At 42.1% G+C, this 19,366-nt stretch overlaps 2 protein-coding genes across 4 annotated transcripts in view; both read right to left on the bottom strand.

Annotated features, from left to right (window-relative positions):
• Nucleotides 1-11,701, bottom strand: part of LOC129182277 (complement C3-like) — a 37,408-nt gene extending 25,707 nt beyond the window's left edge. The window contains exons 1-23 of the mRNA XM_054778161.1: nucleotides 11,591-11,701; nucleotides 11,504-11,521; nucleotides 11,397-11,435; nucleotides 10,798-10,863; nucleotides 8,399-8,588; nucleotides 8,146-8,311; nucleotides 7,786-7,856; nucleotides 7,139-7,230; nucleotides 6,945-7,027; nucleotides 6,742-6,829; nucleotides 6,547-6,649; nucleotides 6,359-6,473; nucleotides 6,125-6,240; nucleotides 5,910-6,053; nucleotides 5,614-5,820; nucleotides 5,348-5,548; nucleotides 2,758-2,913; nucleotides 2,559-2,688; nucleotides 2,424-2,492; nucleotides 1,204-1,488; nucleotides 873-1,134; nucleotides 464-549; nucleotides 51-190 (exon numbers count right to left, since the gene is read on the bottom strand). Of these exons, the coding sequence (XP_054634136.1) occupies nucleotides 51-190; nucleotides 464-549; nucleotides 873-1,134; nucleotides 1,204-1,488; nucleotides 2,424-2,492; nucleotides 2,559-2,688; nucleotides 2,758-2,913; nucleotides 5,348-5,548; nucleotides 5,614-5,820; nucleotides 5,910-6,053; nucleotides 6,125-6,240; nucleotides 6,359-6,473; nucleotides 6,547-6,649; nucleotides 6,742-6,829; nucleotides 6,945-7,027; nucleotides 7,139-7,230; nucleotides 7,786-7,856; nucleotides 8,146-8,311; nucleotides 8,399-8,588; nucleotides 10,798-10,863; nucleotides 11,397-11,435; nucleotides 11,504-11,521; nucleotides 11,591-11,667 (2,904 nt within the window). The 5' untranslated portion in view covers nucleotides 11,668-11,701. The remainder of the gene's footprint in view (nucleotides 1-50; nucleotides 191-463; nucleotides 550-872; nucleotides 1,135-1,203; nucleotides 1,489-2,423; nucleotides 2,493-2,558; nucleotides 2,689-2,757; nucleotides 2,914-5,347; nucleotides 5,549-5,613; nucleotides 5,821-5,909; nucleotides 6,054-6,124; nucleotides 6,241-6,358; nucleotides 6,474-6,546; nucleotides 6,650-6,741; nucleotides 6,830-6,944; nucleotides 7,028-7,138; nucleotides 7,231-7,785; nucleotides 7,857-8,145; nucleotides 8,312-8,398; nucleotides 8,589-10,797; nucleotides 10,864-11,396; nucleotides 11,436-11,503; nucleotides 11,522-11,590) is intronic.
• Nucleotides 11,590-19,362, bottom strand: yju2b (YJU2 splicing factor homolog B). Of its 3 annotated transcripts, none has more exons than XM_054778166.1 (10): nucleotides 19,070-19,362; nucleotides 18,460-18,499; nucleotides 18,341-18,394; nucleotides 18,160-18,242; nucleotides 17,957-18,012; nucleotides 17,821-17,881; nucleotides 17,607-17,749; nucleotides 14,133-14,305; nucleotides 13,926-14,064; nucleotides 11,590-13,670 (listed from the first exon to the last, which is right to left on the bottom strand). In XM_054778166.1, the coding sequence occupies exons 2-10, from the start codon at nucleotides 18,460-18,462 to the stop codon at nucleotides 13,279-13,281; spliced, it is 1,104 nt and encodes a 367-aa protein (XP_054634141.1). In that variant the 5' UTR covers nucleotides 18,463-18,499; nucleotides 19,070-19,362; the 3' UTR covers nucleotides 11,590-13,278. The 3 variants fall into 3 exon arrangements, with proteins under 3 accessions (XP_054634141.1, XP_054634143.1, XP_054634142.1); XM_054778168.1 differs by having other exon boundaries at nucleotides 18,460-18,495; nucleotides 19,070-19,118; XM_054778167.1 differs by having other exon boundaries at nucleotides 19,011-19,077.
• Between the last annotated feature and the right edge of the window lie 4 nt (nucleotides 19,363-19,366).

Raw genomic sequence — 19,366 nt, 5'->3', positions numbered from 1 at the left:
AACGGATCCATCCAAACCATGAAAGACGGTCATGAAAGTGTGGCGTTTACATGCAGGTCGTCGTAGCCGTAGTTATGGATCACCGCTTTAATCTCCACCTGTTCGTTCCTCGCCACTGAGTACGGAAGCTTCAAGTCCACGAAGAAACGTTTCCAGGCTCTCACGTTGTACGGCTCGGCGACGCAGAAACCTAAAAGTGAAGACAGTGGAGTCTTGGCGGCTAGAAGAGCTTCCACTCTTCTAGGAAGTATTTTTATTGTGTAGGAGCTCATTAGCTTGTGCAGGTGTACCCAGGGTCAACTCTAAGCAGAATTTTCCTTTGCACACTTGCCAAGAATGCGCCCCCTTGAGCAAAATGAGGCTCCTCCTGGATTGTGGGGCCCTACGCACAGTGCATGTTCTGCGTGCAGAGAGGAATGTTCCTGTGTGTACCTTAGCACCCAAGCGACGGTGGTCTTCTTACCTGTGTGAGGCGAGGAGCTGATAGCCAGAACCCCCCACTCTGTGATGCTGTCAGGTAAAGCGTGGGTCACGTCCTTCGACGCCAACCTGATGGATTAGACCCCACAGATATCTTAGGGAGGCAACAGGGGAAAGCACAAACAGCAATGCTAGCATTCTACTCCACAAATGAACATGTCACTGGGCAAACACTCCATGAAGCTCACACTAGCACAGCTATATGAGCTCAAGTGCCAACATTACACTCACATCATGCTAAGTTAGCCTATTAAGAACAATAAAACAATCAAACTTATAGCCTACAGGTGACTGATGCATAGCTGGCAGAGCGCTGTCGTTTTAAGATGTGTAGTGAAGCCTGCTTTTCAATAAAGCTTATTTATTAGTTTGTCTCTTCTGGCCTCACTCACCCATCGCTGTCGGCGATGCTGGGCAGGTTAATGTCGGTCCACAGCCATGACTCAAAGAACTTTGAGCGCAGGTAAACATCAGCCTCCTCCAGGTACTCTTCTTCCTCATATTCCTCATACTCCTCATACGCCTCTTGTGGCGGGGCTTCCTGCTTCACCACATTTGGTCTCCTGGCATACACCTCTGGAGCAGCGATGGTCTTATGGGCGTTGCTATACGCAACAACAGACCTCTCGGGTCCTGGTGGTCCGCGTCCCCAGTCTACAAGAGCACATTAATTCACATGGGATCAGCAGTCCACATTCTGTTGTGATGGACTTATGGACTTACCAAACATTTCTCTTCGAAGGGGGATCATGGCTCCAAACGTTACAAGCCGAGTAACGGTGGGCATGGGTGTAGTGGTGGGTGGGACGGTGGTGGGCGCAAAGGTGGTGGGCAGCTCGGTATCCAGCACCTGGTCCCGATAGGTGGCGCAGCAGTAGCGGAAGGCCCGGATGCACTCCCAGCCCTCGGTGATGTAGAGGGAGCGCCTGGTGCACGAGTAAGGCATGGGGACGTCCCGTAGTCCGTCTCTGCAGCAGCGATGCTGCAGTTGCTCCTTGTAGTGGCTCTCTGCAACGTACACAACAATGCCCCTGCCGTGTTTTACTGCATTCAAATGCAGCTGCATTGAAAACATCATAAAACTCAAATAGTGTACAGCAGGAGTGTCCAAAGTGCGGCCTGGGCGCCATTTGCAGCCCGCTGCTGTTTTTATTGGCCCACAGCACAATCTAAAAATACAAGTTAACGTGATAACAATAATTAACAATAATTTTACAGCAATACAGCCAAAATATTGAGAGAATGTAGAAGAAGAAAGTTGAAATCGTTAGAAAAAAAAAACATCATCAGAAATGGAAAACGCAGCTGTAGTTTTAGAAGAATAAAGTCAAATTATACAGAGAAAAAAGTTGTAGCATAAAGATGATTTTTTTTATAAAGTAGTATTTTGAGAAACAAAATGTATATACACATATATATAATATGTATGTGTATATCCATCCATCCATTTTCTATGCCTTTTATTGTATATGTATATATACCTGTATATATATATATATATATATACTGTATATATATATATATATATATATATATATATATATATATATATATATATATATACCTGTATGTATATATATATATATATACTGTATATATATATATATATATATACTGTATATATATATATATATATATACTGTATATAGGCTATGTATGTATGTATGTGTATATATATATATGTGTGTGTGTATATATACACTCACATACACACATATACATATATATAGATATATACACAGTATATATCTATATATATGTATATGTATGTGTTTGTGTATATATATATATATATGTTTGTATATGATGTGTACAAAATATCAAAGAGTTCCTTACATCCTTTTATTTATCTTTTATTTATCGGTGTGTGGCCCTTGTTGGAAAAAGTTTGGACACCTCTGGTGTACAGGATTAACAATGTTTTAAGTTCCACGTGCACTCACCCAACTGGACTTTCCGCTGTAAGCGCTCAGCAGAGCGCCTCCTTGTGTTGCTGACGGGACAGCGCTGGGCTGCAGGAGAGGAGAGACAATGTTGCATCAGTAGTGGACAAACAAACTCGCAGAGGCTTCAAGTACCATTCCTGGAGTCAGTTTTGAAGCCAGTGCTGGAGGAGAACATCAGCCCGGCGTCTTTAAACACCCCCTTGGCATTGATGCCTCCCCCCCGCGTGCAACCCATGTCCCCGTGCTCCACAATGTCCCACATCTGAGAAGAGACAGGAAACCGCTGTCTGCTATTGGAACACCAAATTTAGTGGTTGATGCTTCCTCAGACCTTCTTCTGGGTGAGGCGGTCCTTGCGGAGCAGATAGACGGAGTTGTCCACGGCCACCAAGCTGACGTTTGCTCCAGGGTTACCTCTCACACGGACGCTGAAGCGCTTCCCGGGGGCGTAGTCCCGTGGTACGCCATCTGCTGGTCCTACTTTCAGCTGGGACAAAATGACAAACAAGACAATGCAAGAGTTTTACTCCATGTACACAATCTCAATGTATCCCTCTGAGCATCACTCAGATGTTGAAGATGTTGTCGAACGTCCCAAATTGATGATAACATAGAACATGAAACCACAGAACCACATAGGATAAGTATGTATGGGTGCAGAGTACAATGTGAGCAATGTACTTCATTAAATATCAATTAGATGCACACATGAATATGTAAATACTAGGTCTGCCAATCGATTAAAATATTTAATCATGATTCATCGCATCAGCCCATAGTAACTCATAATTAATCGCATTTAATCGCAGATGAAAAGGTTGTTATCTATAATAAGTAGGGATGTAAATATCTTTGTAGTAAGCGATTTGATTTGAGCAATTACGATGATAACTGCAAGGGATATCAATTTTGGAAATATAGGCCATTACTTTATTCAAAAATAATATTCCGTTAAAAATCCCACAGTTTTTGAATGTTTAATGCGAACGGCAATTTGTCCCACTTTGTTTAACGGTCCTTGAACGCACCTTCTCTCGTTCTCATGTGCTGCACAGAACGATACATTTTTTATTCATCTCCAAGAGAAATTCACACAAATGGACTACTATACTGTATTTTTACCCTTTTTCCTTCACCTCATATTTGCTCCCAAATGTTGATACGACAGTATGTGGGAATGCAGGAAGGTAAGATCTGATGACCTTATTGAGTGCTAATGTGCATATTTCTGGTGCACAACCTCTCTGAAAAACAAGTCCAGGCTCATACTGGTGGATGGTGGCTCTGTATTCATTTCGTGCTTTTAATTTGATGTTGTTCCAGTCATAGTTTTACACAATAGATAATAAATAAGATAAATTAGATGGCTATAACGTACGTATGTACAGTATCCAGCTCGTGCACAGCTAATGCTAGTGCGCTGCTAGCTGTTCAGTTATGATCACATTGACAGAAGCCCGCACATAGCTGTCCTGAGATATGCCTGCCGTTAACTAGCAGCTCATACCCAAATTTTAGCTTGCAGTTCCGAGCACAAAATCAGCCAAGAGACGGCTCGCATTTAAAAAGAACACTTGTTAGTTGGGACACTCGTATGCCAAGGTGCCACTGTATAAATGAAAATAAAAAATACCGGCAGTGCTTCAGTACCTTCTCGCTTCTCTCTGGCAAGTCGACAACAACGTAGTTTGTGACAATTCCAATTACAGCAACAGTAGATACAAATAACTTTGGTGTTGTTGTGAGAGCCATCTGCCAGGGCTTTGAAGCTAAATTTACCGATCAAAATGCGCCTTTCTTTCTCCAGTTCTGCTCAATATTGTACCTACACGGTCAAAAAATATAGTGCAGTTAAAGGAAACTTCCATTAACTTTGACAGCCCTGGTAAATATACATTTTACACAGTACACAATACTTAGTAATACCTATAAAAGGCCACTAGGTGTCCTGCTCCCTGTTCATCATGTCTGTCAGCTGTCTTCAAAAGGTAAGCAGGTTTGCTTTATTTGAATTTTGTATACTGTGCTTAACTTCTTTTTACACTTGTACGGCTGTTAAGGATGTTAAAATGTGACCATTGCCCGTACACATAATAATGCTTTTTTTTTGGAACAGATTAATATAGTTAACCTCAGTGATGCCCAAAGTTATTCAAGTTATTAGAAAGTTATGTGAAAAAAATATTTTCTATGTTGAATTGAAAAAAAACAACAACTATTGTCCTCAATTTGGATACTCTGGATACTAAATAAACATTTGTCTACTATTTGACTTTGTTCACCCCCCCCCCCAAAAAAACAACAAAAAATAAAAACTGAAAAAATTTGCTGGCCTATAAATTATTTCTATAGTATTTGGTTAATCAGGACATTTTGTTTCACAACAAAATAGGCCGCACAGTGGCCTCGTGGTTAGCATGTTGGGCACATAATCAGGAGATCTGGAAGATCAGGGTTAGAATCTCCGATGGACATCTCTGTGTGGAGTTTGCATGTTCTCCCCGTGTATGTGGGGGTTTTCTCCAGGTACTCCGGTTTCCTCCCACATTCCAAAAACATGCATGTTAGGTTAATTGGAGACTCTAAAGTATGAATGTTGTCTATATGTGCCCTGCGATTGGCTGGCAACCAGTCTAGGCTGCACCCCGCCTTTTGTCCTAAGTCAGGTGGGCTAGGCTCCAGCATACCCCCACAATCCTAGTGGGCATTAATTATAATTATCTATAATTATTATTATAGAAAATGAATGAATGAATGAAAACAAAAATAGACAAAAAAAATTTGAGAAAAATGTATTGGCCTCTATTTTTTGTATTCATATTATATTTAACCTTTTTGTATATTTTGACCTGGATTGGATTGGTTTTAGCATGTTTTATAAACACAGATATGCTTTACATGATGTCCTATGGAGCACTCACATCTCCAATGCAGGAGTCGCTCACATCCACCCAGATGGAATCGGCCACCACCTCCTCTCGGGTCCCTGCCAGAAGGTTGTAGAAGGCCACAAAGCGGAAGGAGGGCATCATTTCGGGGGTAACCGTCAGCCCTATGCTGGTGACCAGCTGTCCTGACACGCCCATTCGCTTGGCTTCGATGATCTTGCCTTTATTGACCACCTGGCAGGGACAACAGGGTGTTAAAAACGAGGGAGGCCATGGTTGTGACGATTACTGGGACTCACCAGGTAGGTGACGTGTTGAATGTTGTCTCTGTGTATCTGCTCGGCAGCGATGGTGAGTTTGAGGGACAGCGTGTCGCCCACAGATGGCGTGTTGGTGCTGGTGGAGATGTAGAGGTAGCTCTGACTGAGCATGGCCAAGTACGGGAAAAGAAACATTTGGTTCTTGGCTTGCTGCTCTGGTTTGAGGCCCGCCTGTGTGGTCTCGGCCTGGAGAAGACACAGAACAGAAGAACATTGACTACATGCATCAATCACTTTAACCACCTTTGACGACATAATCAGCAAACTGTTCTCACACTGAGGCCTTGAGGGTGACGAACGTTGGGCAAGTTGATGGTGACCCTCGCTGTACCCACGCCGACCATCACGGGCCCCTCTAGCAAGTTCACCTTCACTGGGACGTTACGAGCCGGGGAACCATCATGGTGGGTCACCTGGATCTGAGGAGATGGTATGAGACCTGAGCTGCTATGAATGAGATGGATGAGTTGAACATGAAGGGGGAACGTACAGTGAAGTCAAAGGGGAGTCCTGGTTTGTAGTACTTTGGCGTGTCTTTGAAGGACAGGATGTACGGAGATTCCACAATGCTGATCCCTTTTTTCTCCGCTTCAACCAGGTCGCTGCCTTCAAAGGTGGAAAAAGAAAGGTGACAAGGGAAATTATTTAACAAAAGGACTTCCATGATGCAAGATGGACTTTTAAACTCGATAAAATGGGACGTTTAAGAGTTGACGCCCTTTACCTGTCTTGGTGAGGACAGAAGCTTTGATGTAGATGGAGCTGCCCACCAATGTCCTCATGTTGGGGTACGCCCTCTTGAGCTCGTCCATGCTCAGAGTGACGACTCCGCCCTCCAGCTACAATCACAAACACTGTTACTACCAACACAAGGCTTCACTTCCATGACATTCGAAATGACACGCGACTCACGTTTGACACCTGCTTGACTGAAGGCAACCTTGTCATCTCCTTGTTGGCGTCCACTCCAAACACCACGTAGGCCGTCCCCTGGACCGGCTCGCCATACAGATACCTGGAGACAGACCCCAACACCGATGTATCACCGCCACAAATAGATCCCGTGGTAAGCACTGTTGTGGGTACACTTATCATTCTAGTGTGTACCTGGCGGAGATCTCCACCTCCAGATTGTCGTCATCAAGGCTCAGGAAGAACTTCCTAGGAGTCAAGGTGACGTTGAAGGCGGGGAGCACTGCAATGCAACACAGCTCGTTTCCACAAAGACACTCTCAAAGCGGACAGATGGAGTGCTGACGCTAGCTTGTGGAGGGAACGGAGGACAGGCTGAACATACAAAGGTTACGTACCGTATTTCTTCACCTCCAACTGGGAGGTAAAGGTGTTCTGCTTCCAGTGGTCAAATTTGGCAATCACCTTCCACGTGCCTTCACTGTTCATGAGGAACATGCCATGAAGACTCAATGATCATTCGCTTTGCAGTTGCTTCGTGTTGGCCTTTCTTGCTCCTTTTAGTGATCGTATGGCTGAGATTTATACTTACTTGGCAAATTCCGGCAGAAGAAAAGAGTCTGAGAAGACGCCGTAAGGAGCTCTGCTCCTGAAGACCTGCTTGACCACCACACCTTCTGGATTCTGGTGCACACACGACATGATCCCATCAGAAAAGAGGACTGACTGACAGCTTATTAGCACTTTACGACCTCACACAAGGGACACTGTCCTTACACATATTTCCCATATGGAATCATGCAAATACAAATAATCTGCTCCAGGGTCAAACTGCGGCCATCATAAAACCTTAATTCATTCATAAAAACTATCAAATGCACATTTTAACTGCCATGCAAGTGTAAAAAGACATACACTCAGTTTTCCTTCTGTTATGGTCAATGTTGACGTTGTCGTATTGTACTGCCGTACTGTAATCTATGGTTATCATCACTTTTTTTCCTTTTTGCCATTATTGCTAAACTTCTGTGGCGGAATCACAACACAAAATGCATTGAAAAGCCAAAGAAAAAGTAAAAATGTGGTATGAATCCTTTAGATGCTCATTGAGCTGAAGTCTGGCATGACGTCATGTAAGTTCATGTGAATTTAGATGCACTTTTGTCACAAAAAATACGATTTTCGAAATGGAAGTCCAGCAGTATTTGTAAGGAGAGTGAAACAATGGTTTGTCCTCACCTGCACGTCTATTGTCAGAGAACTGTCGAAAGCCTTGAAGGACGGAGACGACACAAACGCTCGCAAGCGCACTGAGGACGAAGAGAGAGGTAAGAATGTGAAGCATTTGCCCTTAGAAGCCGTGTGCACAATGACTGGTCAAGTTGTATTTGTGAGGATGAATGTTAGAACTGAACAAGTACAGTGCTACGGCTCAATTAATATTAATGAAGGCCAAAGCTGAATATTTAAGAAAGTAAAAGTCAGCTTTTGTCTTTCTAAGGAGAATATCTATGGAAAATATGCCTAAACTTATCATCTGCTCTAAATACCCGCTTGACTAGTCATTGTGTACGTTGCGTAGTGTATGTCAGGCCTCACCCTCGTCTCCAGGGTTGTAGATAGGCTTGTCCGTCTGGATGAAGATGTACCCCGAGTGAAAGGACACCAGCACGATTCTCTCCTCCTTGTGATAGTTGACAAAGTTCACCATCAGCCACACGTATTTGTTCTTTGTCTCATCACGATTCAAAGGTCCAGAGGGCATCTGGGGAAACACAATAATGGCGTACATGTTCTGTTACTTGTTTTTATTCCACTCTCATATCTCACAAGGAGTCAAGGTGTGCTTTACCTGCACAGCTTGGAGGGCGTGGAAGTTGTTGCCTTGATCCAGTGTGATCTTGTCCGTGAGCAACGTGGTGATCCTGCCGAAGTCCATGATGGTGATGTGGACCTCGACGGGGGTGCCTATACCTTCAGCCTGCAGGTAGATGTTCTCCTGGCTGTCCGCCCTCAGCAGGTCTGGGGCTACCAAGGTGAACCTGACACATTTCGTCATAGGTCATTGTCACGAAAGGGCAAAAAGAATTGTTGCTGCCTTTGAAAGTAATTTCCAGTGTATAAGCCACTACTTACTGTATTTCTCAAACTTTGAACCCTGCGGGTTATACAGCGGTGCGGCTAATATGTGGTCATGTTCTAATCTCGTGACATCTCCTATACTTCAGAACTACTACAAATCGTTTAAATATGTATTTTGGAAAACGCTATTACTAAGATAGTCCACCGTAAAGTCCAAAAAAGATCAGGAAACAACAAAAAAATGCAGAGAAGCCACCTTTCTCATTGGATTGGATTGTTGGAGTTGGAATTATTCAATAAACACCATAAATATACTGCCAAGATTGCAAAGCCTGTTATGATGAATGAAAACAAAAAGAAATGTAACATATGAAAGTGGAGACGTACTGGAATTTGTACAGCGATGGCATTGTTGACACAAACCTGCATCCTTCCCACGCACTATGGTGACTCAAAGGCGGCCCATGGTATCACTGGTCCCATTGTACCATGGTTCTTATGAAGGCCAGAGTGATAACTCCAGCAAAAATAGTGTGTAATGTCCAGCAATTCCCCGACTGACCCTACGTAAAACTTATGCAATGTACGTAGCGCCACAGACGTACACGTCATATGCGCTCACGTATACTAATACAATCTTCCATTATAGAAAACACACAAAGAAATGCATATGATGCTGCTTTGAAGTTAAAGGTGATGGATTTGGCTGTCAGAGAAGGAACTGTGCAACTTTTGCACACGTCTGTTGGTGGAGCAGAGAAAACACCATCTTCAACGGGGTCTGAAAGGCTGAGACGACTGCCAGACGAAGAGGAGAACACAAAGAGAGAGAAAGACGACGTGTGTGACGAAGGAATTATGATGCTGTTCAATTCTGACACAGAAGAGGAAGACTTTTGTGGTTTTAGTTCCCAAGAGGATGACAATGAATGACTTTTCTGGCAGGCTACGGTTATCCATGTTACACACATTATGTAGCACTGTTTAAATAGTTGTGTTGCACCACTGTTTGGCACGTTTGGAAAAAAAGCATTTATTTTCTTAAAAGGTAAAAAAATCTTCCTGTGTTACGTATTTCTATGCACTAAATACCCCATTTTATGACGTGGACACTGAGTTTAGTGGGTGCGGCTTATACTCCAGAATTTACGGTGGTTATATGACATATCAAACAGCTTGGTCTGAAAGTTTGGACATATAATATACATACATTTACAGAAAAAATATTTTAATAAATGAATTAAATTAATTAAAAAACAATTAAGCTATAAATATAAAATAATAGATAAATATATATGATATATAATAATAATATATAATAATAAATAATCATATATAATGTATATGATATAATACATAAATTATATAATAATATATGTATACGCTAGCTTGTGGAGGGATAATAATATAAATACATAAATATATAATATATAATACATAAATTATATAATAATATATGTATTATATCATAATATATCAATATAAAATAATAATATAAATACAAATATACTTAAATTAATACATTACATTCAAAATAACATTTTAAGCATATAGACGTGAGGGACCACCTGTACAATGGGTGTTACTGCGTTACACAACTTCAGTGTGCACTTTTGAGTCACTTTCACAGAAACAAAGTAAAAATAACTAAATAAAAAAGGCAAACAAAACTAAACAAAGAGGCAAAAAAGAGTGCAAAAAGAAGTTATGCCCACAATTTGTGACTCCCAAAGCATGTCAGTCAAAAGTCATTAGTTATATGACATATTAGAAAGGGTGTCCATAAAGGGCATGTAATAAACACATAGAATATACATACATTATACAAAAAAGGTTAATTAAAAAAATTAATCATGAGTAATAATTGATCATTAATTCAAAGTGATAAAAATATTTTTTAAATAATTGTAAAAAAATACATAAACATATAGAACAGAAATAAAACCCAATTAACACAATAAATTAGAAATAAAAATATGTGTTTATATTACTTATTTATATGACATATTTTTCATTAAACTTCATAGACATATTTGTGCCCACCCTGTAGCATATTACCGCTTTACACTACTGCTATGTGTACTTTTGAGTTACTTTCACCAAAACAACTGCATCATTCTTAGGGTCCACTGTACACTTGAAGCATTAAAATGTTTCACTGGACAGTACCTCGGGACATTGGGTTGTGGTGTCACCACTGGTACCACCACTGGTACCACCGCCGGCTGTGGTGCCCTGAAAGTAAACAATGAATGACTTCAGATAACGTGTATTTAACACGTGCAACAACCGTGACAGATGTTTGCGGTCAAGAGGTGGGACAAGAGGTGACTGCCTCAATAATGGAAATCCCATCAAAAGTGCTAAGCTCTATGAACAAAGTGTGTTTGAAGGTTACTTCATCAGTAAGACAATGCATGATATGCCGCATGCGGTCACAACTCATTCACCTTGAGAAAAAAAACAAAAAGGAAGTGGGGTCATGTCTGCACAGGTGCATGGTGGGATTCATCTTTCCCTCAGTGAGCTGCAGCTCCACCGGTGCCGGCAGCACTCGTGCACACTACCAGCACCATGCTTGACTGCAGGCAAGCCACAATAATCTTGGTTCTTACTTGTGTTGCCAGCTATCATGGCTGTGTGTTGACTCATTGTCAGTGGCTACTACACTACTATATTGCTATACAGGCTGTACACTGACTACTCTTAAAGTTGACTTTCTTAGGTTCATCCACGAAACAAAGGACTGTGTCTTTGTGCTCACTTACGGTGGAGGAGGTACGACGTGCGATTTCCGAAGGCCTACCCTGTGGAAAATTCACAACTTAGAACTTACGGACGTAAAGCAGCAGCCGCCTATGACGTCAGCACTTACTTGTGGAGGATTTTTTTCCTGAAAAGAGCACAGTCAGTCAGTAGGTCAAAGGTGATTTAGGGCCTGCACTAGAGTGTGATACCTCACAATTTCGACTTCAGCCCTCCGCTGGCCACACACAGCAAACACAGAAGTAAGAATAGTCGCAGAATCCGTCCAGCCATGTCGACTTGAGTGGACTGTGGGTGCCCTCGAAGGGACGTCAGCAGCTATAGCAAACCTTGTCTCCGCCCCCTCTCACGTCATATGACACAAGAAGAGACAGCAGTTTGTCAAACTACCCAACTTTCAAAGGAGGGAATGTGTTGCAATGGGAAACTCCACAAAGGCTGAAGTTCATAGGGGAATATTTGGTCAACAAAACTGGACTTTGCTTTGCAAACCGTTGTCACTGACCGTCATTTGCATTTTGGTTGAAAGCATCATTTTTATTCCATAAGTTTTGATTAACTTGTTTTACACTTGTATAAAATGTGACCTAAAACAGTTATTAAGATGTTATGATGGCCACAGTTTGACCCTGGAACAGACTACAATAATAATAATGTTTTTTCAAAAATGTATTAATAAAACATGCTGTTTCATGGTTGAATACAGCCTATTAGTCTTCAAAAAATAGGCATAATTAAGCAAATTTTAAATGTTTTTGCCTAAATTAAGCATTTTCAAGCGTAAAATGGTTAAATGAAGTAAAACACAAATATAAGGGCTTCAGAAGACGCATTCAAAGACGTAATGATATGCTCTAATAATGTTTAAACCCGTCTTTAGAAGGTCGTAAACAGGTTTTCTATGCTTTCATTATGAAAATATTCCATTTATAATTAAGGAATCCTACTTCACAGAAATTCACCTATCACGCTCGGGTCTGGAACCAATTAACAGCACTCAATGAGGGATTAATGTATTACTATTTCCTATTCCCATGTACTAAACTGGAGCTATCTAGCTTCATGTTATACCAACATTGAAAATTAGTTGAACATTTTATCACCTATTTTCACCACTAAATAAACAGCTGTTTTTGTGGTTGTTTTTTAAACTGAGTTGACGTGGGGTGAAAATTGTGGATCTTGGATTTTTACCAAAAAAATGTTGATTGCTTATTTTCAGTACACAAACGAGTAGTTCATCGTAAAAATGTAGCCGTCATCCTTCAAAAGGACGCAAAGGGATGCTGTTGACAGGTGCATTCAACAAAAATAAATATTTGTAACTTAGTGTAACTTTACTTTATAATCCTCATACCCATATTAAAAAAAACAACAATCTGGCATTTGTACTATTTTAACCTGCTGGAAATACTTCAATACATGTTTCATTTATTGCAAAAAAAAATAATTTATAGGACTCTGAGGAAGTTGATCTTAAATTGTATTCTGCGATGTTCCCAAGGGATTATCTGTGTCCTCTATATGAGGCACATTACACCACTGAATGAGCTTTCATGATGCAGCTTTTCCACTTGAAAGTTGATTCCAACATTCAGTCAATCCAAACTTCAGACTTTCTTAAAAGTGAGCAGTTCCACTTCATAACATACTGTAACTGTTCTGAAAGTACCACCGAGCTAGCTTCCCAGCAGTTATGTGGAATCAGCTTGTGTTTGCGAGAGAAAATCAATAGATACGGAGTGGATGTCCTGTTAGAGTCGCGGTGTCGCAAGCAGACTCCAGCAGTACATTCTGAAGTCACATGGAGACGTCATCCGTTTCAGTCTGTCATTCCAGCATTAAATAACGAGGTCAGCCTACAAAAAGTCTGTTTGATTCTTCTCAGTGTCCGTGGTCTGAGTCTGAGTCGCTGTAGTTCGGCACCAGCGAGCCCAAACTCCCGAAACTGGTGTCCTTCTGTGTCTTCTCACAGTCCTGAGTTCTTGGGACCGCCTCACGTTCTTCCTCAGTGGTGCTGCTCATCTCACTTACTCCCTGCCCTTGACTCGCCTGTGACCCGTCCCCGGGGTCGGACTTCCTGCGGGCGAGCGTGGCGCAGGGCTTGCGGATGAGCTGGGAGGGGCTCAGCGCTTTGGCCATTGCTGCCTCTTTCCCTTGCAGGCCCAGTTTGTGGAGCAGACCCCCAGCGGCGCCCCCTGGTGTGGCCGGAGGGGAGATGAACCACGAGCGTGAGGAGATCTCCTTGCGTTTGCAGCGCTGCCTGTCCTCATAGGCTGAGGGAGGAGGGGAGGAGCATTTAAACTGACCACGCCCACATCGAAGACCATATCAGTTAAAGTATATTTACAAGCACATGGGGGATTGCTATGATGTGCTGTGATGTATCAGCCATTGATCTCTGAGCATTCACATCACTTTTTAATGAAAGAGACATTTCTAGCCATTATTAAATAACAATAATACAGAAATATAAATAATAACAAACAATGGAGTGCAGCAATGTCAATAAAAGAACGGAGGAGACTCACAGTCTGGCGTCTGGTAGCTGAGCAGAGCCGCCAACCTCTTGTCCTCGTCCCTCTCGGGAAGCAGCGGGATGGACAGGTTGGTCCTCGCCCTCACCGCGTCGTCCTTTTCCTCCTTTTCCGCTATCACCTTCTTCTCTGTCTAAGCCACCAAGTGAGAACCAGTCAGTGGTTTCAGCGTCTGTGCTTCAACACAAGTGGTTGTCTTACTCTGAACTTCCTGCGGAGGGCGCTGTTGAGCTGAAAGTCATCCTTCCAGCCTGCTTGGTAGTCCTGAAGCTCCACCAGCGAGGGGAGCGCCTTGGTAAGCTTCTCTTTGTCCTTCCCACCGTGGTCCAGCTTGAACATGGCATCAGTCTCCAGCTTCTCCTTTTCTTCGCGCTCTGTGGGTTGGAATGTCACGGTGCATGTTGGATTTATTATTTCCCCTCAGCGAACCCCAGCTCCCCTGTGGCGGCAGCACTCATGCACGCCACCACCACTACCGCGCTTGACTGCAGGTATTACACAATCACCTTGCTACACGCTTGTGTTGCCAGTTGTTTAGACCAGGGGTGCTCACACTTTTTCAGCCTGCAAGCTACTTTTAAAATGATCAATTCCCAAAGATCTACCTCCTATTAATAATACAGAATACAGAGAGTATTTATGTACATTGTACATGTATATCGGGGTGCCTGCACTTTTTCAGCATGCAAGTTATAAGTTGACATGATCTCTCTCTTAATATAAAACATAACATGTATATACACACATACATGTATATACATACACATGTATATATATATATATACACATATGTATATATGTATGTATGCATGTGTGTGTGTGTGTGTGTAATTATATTATTACAGTATATATTAGTATTGGTATTTCACAGTCACTCAAGTTTACAGGTAATCGAAGTAGTTGATATCATTCACAATTTAATGCATTATGGCAATAAAGATAATTACACATAATTCCTCAATAGTTGTGTACATAACCCGAGTACCCGACACACACTTCATGTATTATGTCCAGTTAGCATTTGCTATCAAATATTACCGATACACAAGAAATTAAAAAGATTATGCAAAAGACAATGCAGCAGATCAAGGCCACATATTAAAAAGGTTTCAGCAATGGTTCATGACGCGAAGCAAAACAATCAAACAATTCACTTTTTTTCTACACAACTAGCATAATCATAATCTACATAACTTTTGTTATAGATATGAGTTAGTTTATCTATAATCGGAAGATGAAAGTTGCATCTCCGTGTGTAGTTTGAGACGTCTGGTCACCATTGCTACGGGGGAGCAAGAGCGAATCAGGAGGGGAGCTTAATGTCAGCTGACTGATGTCATGACAACTACAAAGTGACGGTTATGCGATCAAACGGTAGCTCGCGATCAATCGGCACCCCTGGTTTGGACGATAATGGCTGTGTGTTGACTTTTTAGTGGATAGTACTTGTATACCGCTATACAAGCTGTACACCGACTACTACCAACTTTTCTATTGTATATGTATGAAATGCAGTGGCCACAAAACTGCTGATGTCTGTTAGGGATGTCCCGATCCACATTTTTTGGCTATTGATCCGATCCGATATTTTGTATTGTCTTTCCGATCCGACCCAGATCATTTTTTAAAAATAATAATAAACTTTTGTTACAGACATGCATTTGTGGGATTAAATATCCATCCATCCATCTTCTATGCCGCTTCTCCTCATTAGGGTCGCGGGGGCATGCTGGAGCCTATCCCAGTTGACTTCGGGCGACAGGCTGGGTACACCCTGGACTGGTCGCCAGCCAATCACAGGGAATTAAATATGGTTATGAAAATAGCTCTTCAAAACATTCAAAATAATGTAAACAAAGTATTGCTGAATTTACTTTTTTTATTACACAGCATGTCCAAAAATGTTGTTTTTTGGCTTTTGCAACAAACCCCTGTGAGTCAGGCCCATAATCCAATAAAAGATCCAATAAAAGGCCATTCATAAAAGCTAAAATGGCAAAAAAAAAAAATGGGTGTGCAAAATATTTTTAGGGTAGGACTAATCATTTGACATGGTTATAGATTTTTTGGTGTGATTTAGAATACAGTTGTGTGTGAAAGTCAGGGCACCCCTTTAAAAACAGCATACATAGTCTTTCTGGTATATGGGAAAAAGGACAATATAATCAGGAAACATTAATGGATAGTTACATTTTATTTTATAAATTGAACAAAATTACAAAAATAAAAAACATTTTGACATGTGCAAAACTCGGGGCACCCTACAGCATTATTACCCTCAGAACTTAGTAAGACCCCCTCTGGGAAATATCACAGATATCACATCTCTGGATTCTATTATTTGGGATTTCCCCCCCCATTCTTCCTTGCAAACGCCTTCCAGTTGTGCAATATTTTTGGGTCGTCTTTTAAGAGCTACCCACAGATTTTCAATGATGCTTAAGTCTGGAGACTGTGAAGGCCATCGCAAAACATTTAGCTTGTGTTTTTTGAGGTACTCCATGTTTTTATCAGCTTTTTTACAGATGCCGTGGTATTTGCCTCCAGAATTTGACGGTATTTAATTTAATGGAATCCATTCTTCCCGCCACCCAAGCAGTGCTTCCTGTCTCACTGGCTGCAACACAACGCCAAAGCACGATGGATCCACCCCCATATTTAACAGCTGGCAAGGTGTTCCTTTCATGAAATGCTGCTGAGGACACAGGTAAGGTTTTCTTTTGCAGAAGGTCAAATTTGAAGTCAAATGTTGGTTTTGATTGACCTTTCTGACCTGCCCACAAGCTATTCCCTCCGAGAGTTTCCTTGGTCTTCCAGATCTCATCTTGTCCTCCACAGTTCTCCTCACCATAACTCACACTGGGGAAACTGTAAGGCAAAATCGCTTCGCTATCTTCTTGTAGCCCTCTCCGGCTTTATGGGGATCAATAACTTATTTTTCCTGTCTTACACAGCTTCTTAGAGGGACCCATGGTTGCTGAGTGTTGACACAAGGTATGTGGAGTCGCTGTGTTTAAGAAACCCTGAAATTGGCACGAGCTGGCGCTCCCTAACAACACTTGTTCACACAAGATTCAGGACTAATGAGCTGGTAAAGGTTTGAGCTCAAGGTGCCCCGACTTTGCATTAATATTTCCTGATAATAATATTTCCTTTCCCCATATACCAGAGAGACTATGAATATGAATATTAACTTTTTCATATATAAAATATGCTGTTTTTAAAGGGTTGTCCTGACTTTCGCACACAACTGTACATGACATTTTTTTTTTTAACAAACTCTCTTCAAAGCAATAGTAATTTATTTACGGCCCCTAGTATAAACAACCAGCGGTTGAGCGACACTTCCCCTGCGAGATCCCCGCAACATGACACAGCAGTCTGGGCACAGTGATGGGGAACTACCGCTGTACCTACGGAGCCCAATATCCAATGTGAAACTAACTTCACCACGGTACGGTTGCGGTTGGTGGGAGTCGAGTGGCAACCAGCTTTGAGGCGCATTAGCACACCTACCACACTTGAGTGTGGCCCAGAGTTATGAACGTTATACGGCAACCGTATCGTTCCGATCTCGTGGCGGAAGCAGATATTATCCGATCTTCAAAATACAGCGGCTCGGCAGCCTATCTCGATCCTGAAGCTCGGATCGGGACATCCCTAATGTCTGTGTACCTGTGGTGAGGATCTGCTCATTTTCCGCCATGTCCCAGCGCTCCTCCTTCCTACTGGCGCCGCTCACAATGACGTAGTCGCACGCCGCCGGGTCCGTCTGCATCTCAATGTAGTTGATGCACAGATGGCACTTCATCCGGAACCTGTCACAGGCGATCCTGTGTTAAAAGCTTTTCGGTTATGATTTGACGAGACAAGTAGCGTTTGTGTTCACCTGTAGATGGGCGTGGTGAAGTAGTTGCCCACTTTCTTCTTCTCCGCATTATAACGCACCCCTGAACGGGAAGGACGTGACACTGAGAACCGGCTGAGAGCGAGCAAAGTGCGATCAGGACCGAGAGTGTACGTACCCATGCCAATGTGGTTTTTGCAGCCGTCACACCAGATGTTATACGGCATCTCAAACCTGTATGCACAAAAACATTCAACAGCGAGCATAAAACATGTCCGTAAAGACCTCCTCCGAGTGAGTGAGTGAAAGGGAGACGTTATTGTTTGGATTGCTGTTGCAGATGCAGATTACTACAGAGTATGTGGTTGTGTGTATACTGACCTGATGATGAGAATGCCCTGCGACAGCTTCCTGGCTCGCTCGCGAAGAGCGTGGGTTTTATGGTAGCCATTGAGGGACCCATGCTGCAAACAGGAAACACATAGAAATCAATCAATGTGCACCAAAAACATACATTATCCTCCTCCTCCTCCTCCTCATCATCATCATCCTTCACACACACCTTGGCTGGATTGAAGTCCGGAGGGTAGTATTTGTTTGTTCCTTTTCGTTCACCCTACAAGAGGACAGTGTTTGTCAAAGTGACAAAATATTCGAGCATCAGCGTGAGAAGAGTCTTACCATTTTAGCGACGAGATCTCAACACAACTTCAATGTCTGTCTTTGGTTCACCGCAGAAGGGGGAAAAAGTCACAGAATTAGTAAACAAAAAGGTGCCTAGAAATGTGCTGTGTGGTGTTCCTTTCATAACAAACGCAGGACATCCATAATGCATTGAGTCAAAGCGGCTTTTTACTGTATGAGTAAGATAAGTATTCATTTCTTTTTCTTTCAACTCCAGTAGGAAAAATAAGAATTTCATAACCAAACGCTTTGTCCAAAACTGTAATTATTACGTTATGTGATATGACAATTATACGTTTAAAAGTGAGTAAACAACTTCGTAGTACCGACTGACACCACGCCGACATAAAATGCTACACTTGACTACTGTAGACGACATACTGTATGTGCTTATGTAAATAGAATGCAGGACAGTTTAAGTTTAAACATTGAGTCTGGCCTGTGACGTAAACACGGATAGCAAAGCGAGCTAACATGCTAACTGATGTCAGCATCTTCTTTACGCGAGTTATGACCCAAATACGACTTTACTGTCGAACAACACATACTATTTTGTGATTCCCCGAGACGTAGCTGTAACGTTTAATGTTGAAAATGAAACTCTTACAAATGTTGTAAGCACACAGGAAGGCGACGTCCAACCTCCACCAGAGATGTTACGCCGAAGCCGATAGCGTGATAGTTAGTTTTGGCTAGCACGGCAGCATTGACCAGCATTCTACAAACGTTCCGGAAAATCCTCAAGTAACAATTAAAACACAGCATTTTCGGATACATAAATAAATTTCATAATATGACAGCATTCTTATGTAATCAAAAGTAAATACTCAGCTGTGTGTGGATGCGATGATTAAGTTGACCACAGACGATATGTGGCTAATAATAAAGATACCCTAGTCCTATC

Source organism: Dunckerocampus dactyliophorus, chromosome 6, assembly GCF_027744805.1.
Source record: "Dunckerocampus dactyliophorus isolate RoL2022-P2 chromosome 6, RoL_Ddac_1.1, whole genome shotgun sequence".
In the NCBI taxonomy this organism is placed as follows: Eukaryota; Metazoa; Chordata; class Actinopteri; order Syngnathiformes; family Syngnathidae; genus Dunckerocampus; species Dunckerocampus dactyliophorus.
The sequence above is the reverse complement of the archived record's forward strand: the minus strand, read 5'-3'. Positions and strand labels throughout refer to the sequence as shown.